Genomic DNA, 9,070 nt, shown 5'->3' on the forward strand with positions numbered 1-9,070 from the left:
TCCTCCGCTCAGCGCCCCGGGAGGCCCAACCGGCGCGCAAACTTTTGCTCCAGCGCCGGGAGCTCCTCCCCGGCATGTGAAGCCCCCGGGCGCCCGCGCAGCCGCCAAGGTGAGGACCGAGGCCCCGCCTAGAGGGCGGGGGACTGGGGAGGCGGCTGGCTTTAAATGGGGGCTGTCCGGCGGCTGGGAAACAGAGCTGCCGCGTGGGGGACGTGGACCTGTCTTCCGCGAGCTGAGGATCAGCTGGGGCCGCCGCCAGGCAAGGTGGCGTGAGGCGTTAGAAGGGTGCGGGCGGAGATGGAGGCGTGGGGGGAACCCACGCCCGGGAGCGGGAGATCGGGGCTGGGGAGGGGCGTGCAAAGGGGCAGCGCACGGAGGTGCCTATGTTGCAGTGTGCGCAATGAGGCCGGCAGGGCAGTGAGGGTGCACGCAGCGTGAGATTTCTTGGTGCCCTGCATGCAGGGTCAGCGAGGGTGCAGGCAGGAGTCAGTGGGTGTGCACGGTTGTTTCTGTGGGTGTGAGTAGTGCCCGCCGGGTTTGAAGTGTACTCATAGTGAGAGTGAGTTGTACGTGGCTGCTTCTAGGGGTTAATGGGGCGCAGTAAGTGTGCTTGGCTGTTTCTGGAGGTGTACATGGGGCCAAGGTATGCACGCATATTCTGGAGCTGTGCGCGGAGCTAAAGTGTACGTGCGGGGTTCTGGGGATGTGCCTAAGAAAAGAGTGTGAAATCTGGGATTTACGAAGAGTCAGTGAAGGTGTAAGCTGGAGTGTAAGTGCAGGCTTGGTTTACTAGGGTGCCCCTGGGTGCGGGGCGTGCCCGACCGATCCGGGATGGGAGGTATGTTGGTGCGCGGCGGCTAAAGTGCCCGCGCGATGTCCGCCTGACCCAAGCCTTGCTCTCCTGACAGTTTGCCCCAGGAGCGGGCGTCGCTGGCCGAGATGCTCCTCCGGGACTTGGTGCTGGGCCGTGGCTGCTGCTGGTCCTCGCTGCTGCTGCACTGCGCGCTCCACCCGCTCTGGGGCTTCGTGCAGGTGAGACGCGCCGGCTGCGCACTGGCTGGGAGGACCTCTTGGGTGAGGGGAGAGCTGCCCCTTCCCTCCGGAGACCCTGGCTTCCTGCAGCCGCCCCACTGATTGGTTCTCGGAAAAGCTGGGGAAAAGAAAAGCTGCTACCGTACCCCATACCCTACCCCTGAAAAGACAAGAAACTCCAAAGAGAGGCTTCAATTGTGGCCTAAAGCCTGCAGGACCGGGCCGGCCTTGGAATGGAAAGGGGCTCAGAGAATACCTTCCGATGATAGCATTCTAGGGTAGAAATTCGAGAAAGAAACAAACTTACAAGGAAAAGTTATCCCAAGGATATATATTATTTCTTTCCCACCAGAACCACTGATGAACTTCAAATTACCTTTCTAAAACTGGTTTTCAACACAGAAGGCAACTGTGTTTCTTGTACCTATCAGAGTTGAGGCTGTGGACAGATAATGCGTGGTGGCCCATCTGTCAGGACTGCCCAGGGTTGAATCTCTCACCCTGTGCCCCTTAAATCGCAGGGCAGAGGCCAGGCAGCCACTAACTGCAGTTACCTCTTAGGATCAGAGACAGGGTTCAATGATATATTCCCTAGTCCCCCCCAGAATGTGCATGGTCACTGGTACAGTGGAGAGGTGACAAGGTGGACTTCGATGTCAGCTCCGGAATTTGAGCTTCAGCTCTGTCCCTCACCAGCTGGGAGGCTTTAGGCAACCTCTCTCTGAGAGTTAGTTTCTTCTTCCTGACTGTACTATTCTAAGTACTGGATGAGATATGTAAGGATTACTTGGCGCAGTGCCAGGACCATGATGCACACTAACCGGTAGTGGTTGCTGCCATTGCTGATAGGAGTAATAGTAATGCCATTCTTCTGCCTGGCTGACCAGGTACTCTGTTGATCACTGCGTGGTCTGTGACATTTTTTCTGCAGGCTCTGGAGGACATTTTCATTGTTTTGGGCATTGAGGATCCACTCTCGGGTATTTGTAGCCTCATGTTCTCCTGGTGGCATTTTGGGGTTTGGGGACCATTCACATGGCTGCTCTGAGTAGGGGTGACAGACCAAGAAAAAAGGAGAAGGGGGCAAGACCACTTGCCAGTCTATCGAGGTCCCTGAGCTGCCCCGAATGATGGGCCCTGCCGGGAGCTTGCTCAGTTAGTCCTGCCTGGATGATGGCCTGGGTGACTGCCCATCGAGAGCCGGGGTCCGACGCTGCTCAGCATCCCCACTCCCAGGCCCCGTCTTCTGCTCTCTTCTCTGGCTTGCCTCCATCTCACTCACAATTGTTTTCCTTTTGGAATTGACAGCTTTGTCTAATGTGTGAAACAGCAGTTATTAAACTCAGCTGTGTCTCCTCAGGAAACACGATTTTGTCACTTCTAAACACTTCAGTGGCTTGGGACCAGCTTCCCTTGTTCAACTTTTAGCTGAACCTTAGATATTGAGTTCACTTAGCTTTTAGATTCATTTGTTTACAGTTTTCTCTCTTCCATAAGACTTCTTCAGCTGGGGTGGGAAGCAACATAATGAGGTTGTCAGTCTCCAAGACTAGAATTCTACTGTGTGAGCTAGTAGGATCTAAACAGAAGACCCACAAGCACCCCGCACTCCTCCCAGAAGAAATAATTTTGTGAAAGCCGTTCGGTTTTTTAAGTGTCCTTTAGCCAGGCAGTACTTACACAAGCAGGTGTGTGTGTGTGTGCAGGGGTGTGTGTGTGTATGTGTGTGTGTGTATTTCAGATGCTCTTACTCAATACAAATCAATTTTCATACAAATCAATTTCAAAAGGAACCCTCCAGACAAGTAGAATGGGTAAAACCTTGGCTTAAGGCACTGGAAAAATTAATTTACAAATGATAGGGACAGAGAAATCAAGGGAAAGGGGTTTTGGAATGAATGGATCTGGCTTTAAGCAAAAGAGCTAAATCCGGGGGAACATAGGAGAGAAGAGGAAAAATGGAAATGCACGAAGCCATGTGTTTCTCTTTAAGTGGGGAAAATAAAATCTGTCACGTCATAGGAGTTTCTCTAATCTGGAGAACAAACTCAGAGCTATCTGCCTTTCCGTGAGCATTTTGCCAGAAGAACATTTGGAAGGACAAGGCCAACATAACAAAGTCCTGTGATTAATGGGATCCTCAATGAGGCAAGAGACCTGGGGTCCCCCAAAGCACCAGATTCTTACAGCTGTAAGCCTCTGGCTGCTGCTAGTTGATAAGAAGCTTAATCATTAAAGTCAGACGACATTTAAATTGTCAGAAGGGTTAGTGGGAGCATTCCTTAGCCTTTCCCCCCTGTTGTTTCATGTGTCTGGAATTGAGATTTTGAGCTTTTGTGATTTAGTGTGATTTAGGGTTCTTCTAAGTTCACTTCCAGATTATTCTTTTTTTTTTCTTTTTTTTTTTTTTTGCAAGGAAAGAGGATGACAGGCTGGCAAATTTATTAGGTGTGACAGGAGTGTGTCTCATCAAGTTACCGTGGTGCTGGCCTGTCTCCATGAAAGATGCCAGAAGCCATCATCTTTGTGGCTGCCTTCCTAAAGCAATAGTTAGAGAGACAGCCCCTTATCTGGCCTTATGGGTCTCTGTGTGCTGATGAGGAGCCACCCCAGACCCAAGTGATGCTGAACCCCTTCTATAGTCAGTCTCTGCAGCTTTGATGAGTCATTTGGCAGCATTTATTGGGCGCCTACTATATGCCAGGCCCTTTGTTAAGTGCAAGGGGCTTAGTGGCCTCTTCCCTCGTGGCACTGATAGTTTGGCAATGTAGAGCTAATTAAACAAGTAATTATCATCAAGAGAGCTCAGCAAGAAGAAATAGCTTGGACTAGGGGCAAGAGTCATAGAAGCCTGAAGGGTGTGGTGCTTCAGCTGAGACATGAAGGATGAGAAGTTAGGATGCAAATGAGGGTGAGGTGTCCAGGCAGAGGGAACAGCCCAAGGCCAGAGGAAAAAGGGACTTTGGAAGACCCAGGGGAAAGAAGCACCAGGTAAGGCCACTGTTGTAAGCCACTAACATAGTGTCCTGCAGTTTGGACTTGATCCTGAGGGCTATGGATGTCATTTTAAGTAAAGGGTTTTAAGTAAGAGATGACACAATCTCAGGTTGGTATTTTAGAAATCTCAGTCCAGCCTGGTTGCAGTGGCTCACACCTGTAATCCCAACACTTCGGGAGGCCAAGGCAGGAGGATTGCTTGAGCCCAGGAATTCGAGGCCAGCCTGGACAACATAGTGAAACCATGTCTCAAAAAAAAAAGAGAGAAAGAGAAATCTCAGTCCAGTTCCTGCATGACGGATGGATGCAGGGAGGAGGCAAGGCAGGGGCAAAGAGGTAGGTAAGGGGAGGGTGGCCAGATTTAGCAAATAAAATGCAGGACATCCAGTTAACTTTGAATTTCAAGTAAACTACAAATTGTTTTCCTAGCATCTCTCCCATATAATAACTCTCCCAATTAAAATTATTTGTTGCTTATCTGAAATTCAAATGTAATAGGGTGTCTTTATTTTATCTGGCAACCCTAGATGAGAGGCAGGTACTGCCCACTGGAGACCTGATGGTGGCCTCTTTCAGGTGGCAGCAAAGGAAACAGAGGAGTAGATGGATTCAAGGATGATTTAGGAGGCAACGTCTGCTGGACCCAGAACTGCACTGATTGGCCAGGAGTAGGATGGTGGTAGGACACTGATTGGCCAGGAGGAGGACGGTGGTTGGAGAAGAGGGAACTGATGCTGGGAACACTGTGTCCCTCAGACCCCTGCTACAGGTACCAAATCCAGGAGACTCCAGGACATTACCTGTGCCTCAGCCCACTCTCAAGCCTACAGCATTTACAGGATTCTGGCTGCAGGAGAGCACGGCAGAACAGGGCCTGGAAGGCAGATGATGGTGAAACTGGAATAAGAAGTGGTCCCAGGAAGTACCAATACCAGCCTGTGTTCTGTGGGCTTTAGGCAAGTCACTGACCTTTCTGGGCCTCTGCTCCTTCTTAACGAAGTCCAGCTAAGAGCAGGTTACTTTAGGGGCAAGTTCCTTCTCCTTTAGACATTCCCCAAGATAGAAACCAAATGCCAGGTGTTGAGACAAGCTCCGGACACCCGAGGCTTCCTCTCTATTGGTCTAAATACAGCACTGCCAATCAAGTGGAACCAGCACTGGGGAATGGGACAGATCCTGTGTTTCTCCACTGGTGAGCATTGCACCTTTTCACTGAACGCCAACTGAATGCTGGGCCTTGGGCAACTTTGGTACATCACTTAGCTTCACTGAGCCTGCAGGCCACCTGTTAAGAGTGGGTAATATCACCCATCTCTCCCGGTTACGCCCAGGGCGAAATGGGAGCATGAACCCATGATGGACACATAGTAAGGCTCAGAAAATCATGATTGTTCAGGATTAATAAAGTACTCATCGACCTGCCTGCCCTAAGACACTCACAACTTAGTGTAGAGAGACACACATTACAAACTAGCACGGAAATGCCCCAGACAGAAGTGTTTGCAGAATAAAGCAGCAGCACTGAGCAAGGGAGTCTAATTTGGGGTGGAGGAGGGTTTAGGATGGCTTTGCCCAAGAAGGAGGATTGCTTAAGTCCAGGGATTTGAGACCAGTCTCGTCAACATAGCGAAACCCTGTCTCAAAAAAAGGAGAGAGAAAAGTCTCAGTCCTTTTCTTGCATGAACACCCAATAAGGCTATTCAAGAGATGGATTTGAAGGATAGAGAGAAGCTAGCAAGTGGATATGGGGTCTGAGTAACCCAGAGTCGAGGCAGGCTCCGATACCATAGGCTTGGACTAGACCAAACTCTCAGGACACAGCAGTGGAGGCCCAGCTGTCAGGCATAAGGACAGACCAGACTTGTTCCTTTCGTGAGAACAGTTGGCTAAGCAATTGTGCCTGCTCACATTTCAGAGAGGCCCTTATATAAGAGACTGACAACCACTGATTTTTTTTTTTTTTTTTTGAAACAGGGTCTTGCTCTGTTGCCCAGGCTGGAATGTGGTGCGCTGCAATAGCTCACTGCAGCCTCAACCTCCTGGGCTCTAGCAGTCCTCCAATCCTCCCGCCTCAGCCTCTGGAGTAGCTGGGTCTACAGGCGTGTGCCACCATGCCCAGCTAAAAAAAAGTTGTAGAGATGAGGTCTCACTCTATTGCCTAGGCTGATGTTGAACCCCTGGGCTCAAATGATCCATCTGCCTCAGTCTCCCAAAGTGTTGGGATTACAGGTGTCAGCCACCACACCTGGCCAGAGCTATCAATTGTATTAATGTATTTATTTATTTATTATTTTTTGAGACTGGAGTTTTGCTCTGTCGCCCAGACTGGAGTGCAGTGGCATGACCTTGGCTGTCTACAGCCTTGACCTCCAGGTTCAAGTCATTCTCCTGCCTCAACATCCTGAGTAGATGGGACTACAGGCGTGCACCACCCTGGCTAATTTTTGTATTTTTTTGTAGGGACAGGGTTTCACCATATTGGCCAGGCTGGTCTCGAACGCCTGACCTCAGGTGATCCACCCGCCTCGGCCTCCCAAAGTGCTGGGATTACAGGCAAGAACTATCAATGTTTTAAATGTAGTGTGCTCCTTCACTTCTTCCTCCTGCAGCCTTGAAATTTGGCCCTGATTTTTCTGCCTAGAACTTCATCACATTAAATATCCTTATACCTCTGTGCCTTCATATCCTCTCACAAAAATAGGTCATTGTGTCGGGCCAAACATGATCCTCTTGAACTCTCTCTCATAAATTGCACCTGAGACTGAGAAAATAATTGCACTGGCAATGGTCTTGCTTGAAGTTCACACGCTTGGTAGAGTGCATTGCAGAAGTGGGCTCAGAGGCCAGCTGTTAGGAGAATGAAGCTTTCTAGCAAACCCCAGGGTCTCGAAAGGTCAGAATCTAGAGGGGCACAGGCTCAATGATGGGACGTCAAACAATGGCACCGGTCTAGAAGCCGGTGGATTTCCCACTGACATGTAAGGAGTTAATCATTTCTGTAAAATAATTGAGCAGAGGCCACCATCTGATGGTATGCTCTTCCCAGTGGGAGAGAAGATTGCCTTCCAGGGTTTGAAATGCAGTCAATGGCCCTTTAAAAACATTAAAAGGTGATGAGCAGGAGCCTCTTAGCCTCGTGGATACTAAGACAGGGCTGTAAATCAGCTCACTTCCTGCTGCCACCCCAGTGGACGTTACCCACATTACTTCTTCACATCTTTCAGGTGTGACGGGAGCCGCCCAGCCCCAGGGGATCTGCCACGTGGCAGAGGGGCTAGATCAGCATTCAAAGGCAGACCACACAGGGCTAGTTGCAGGGAAAGTGGAGTTCTGGTTTCTAGTGGCTCAGAGATGACAGAGAAATTAACCGTGGCCATTGAGGAGGTGGAGGGTGATTGGCAACTCCTTGTGCTTTTAAACCAGCTTGTTCCCTGGGACAGGCATGAAACACCAGACTCTTGGATTTATGGCACTCTGTATAGCGAGGGACACTGGCAGTCAGTCTAATTCATCCACCCAGTTCCCATGCTGGCTCTGCATAAGAAGTTTAACGTGGGAAGCTTAAGCAAAATCCCCAGGCCCAGCTTCACCTGCAAAATTCTGATTTAATCGATGTGGCTCAGGCATGGGTATTTTTTAAAACCACCAGGGAGATTCCAATGTACAGCCAGGGCTGGGAACTGCTGGTGGAGCCCAGCTCACTCCGGCTACCCTTCCTCGTTGACAGATGAGGAAGCTGAGATTGGTGCTGGAAAAACACCATGCCAGGGTTCAAGAGGCACGGATTGTGGCCCAGTTTTTCACATTCATTCATTCATTCACCAAAGATTTATCAAATGTGGGCATTCCCTGAAATGGTGATTTATGATAATGAGAGAGAAGGAACCAAGCCTGCCCTGCCCTCAGCGAGCTCACATGCCATGGTGAAGATAGGTATGAACCAGGTAACATCCAAATGTAGATTTCTGCCCCTAGAGGGGAGCCTGGTGCCAGGAGAGCCCATACAAAAGGATCTGGCTGGATAAAGAGGTCAGAGACACGTCTGTGAGGTCATGGCCAAGCTGAGTCAGGGGCACAGCAGGGGTAGGGATGGGAGAACATTACCACCACTGGAGCAGCAATTGCAGAGGCCAGGGGCCTGAAACTGAAAGGAGAGAATGAGGGCAGAGAAACAGGGAGAGAGCATGGCGGGGAGAGAGCATGGGACGAGGCAGGGCCAAAGAGGTTGTCAGGGATCGCCCCTTGCAGACCTTGTAGGCCACATGATCCCACGAGGGGTGGGATGGCATCTGGGGCTTGCTGGGGGGATGGAGGTGGTGCCCTTCCCACAAGACCACCAGGACACCGAGTGGAGAGCATCAGGCAGGTTGTTCTGCTCCCTTCGGTCACGTGGGGACACAGGAGCAGAGGCCTCACTGGATGAGGTTTCTCCCCAAGAGAGGGGGGCCTTGCCCCAGAGTAGACACGAAAAGGCCGTGAGGAGTGAGGGCTGGAGAGAAGGCCAGGGCTTGGCCTTGGGCCGTGGCAAGGAAGACAGGAGAAGTGGCTGGGCTTAGATTACAGAGGAAATAACGGGTCTCACTCTCCAAGTGTGAGGCCCTCAGGCAGCTGCTTCTGTCTGGGCCTCAGTTTACCCATTTGCACAATGGGGAAATTCTACCAGTTAACCTTCAAATTCTTGTCGACTTCTCATTCATATCCAGGTCACTTGCCCAGGGTCTCTGGCAAAGCTAGGAAGAAAACCTTGGTCTCCAGCCAGCCAGGCCAGCCGCCAACAACATTGTCCCCTTTGAACCAATCTGACTTTGATTGTTCTGACTTTGATTCTTCCTGCCTTGGTCTTGGAGAGGAATCCCAAGTCCCAGCCTGGCAGGGGACAGGGTGGCCTGGGCTCGTTTCAGCTTCTAGTTGCCTTATGGTCTTCTCCCTCTGTTGGGTACGTGTGCCCATGTTTACAGGTGACGCACGGTGAGCCCCAGAAGTCCTGCTCCAAAGTGACTGACAGCTGCCGACACGTCTGCCAGTGCCGGCCTCCTCCCCC

The 9,070-nt window shown here is 50.9% G+C and overlaps 1 protein-coding gene across 1 annotated transcript in view; it reads left to right on the forward strand.

Moving 5' to 3' along the window:
• The first annotated feature begins 939 nt into the window (after positions 1–939).
• Positions 940–9,070, forward strand: part of PRIMA1 (proline rich membrane anchor 1) — a 68,484-nt gene continuing 60,353 nt past the window's right edge. Inside the window, exons 1-2 of the mRNA XM_011951562.1 lie at positions 940–1,032; positions 8,988–9,070. Of these exons, the coding sequence (XP_011806952.1) occupies positions 940–1,032; positions 8,988–9,070 (176 nt within the window). The remainder of the gene's footprint in view (positions 1,033–8,987) is intronic.

Source organism: Colobus angolensis, unplaced genomic scaffold, assembly GCF_000951035.1.
Source record: "Colobus angolensis palliatus isolate OR3802 unplaced genomic scaffold, Cang.pa_1.0 Scaffold32, whole genome shotgun sequence".
NCBI lineage: Eukaryota > Metazoa > Chordata > Mammalia > Primates > Cercopithecidae > Colobus > Colobus angolensis.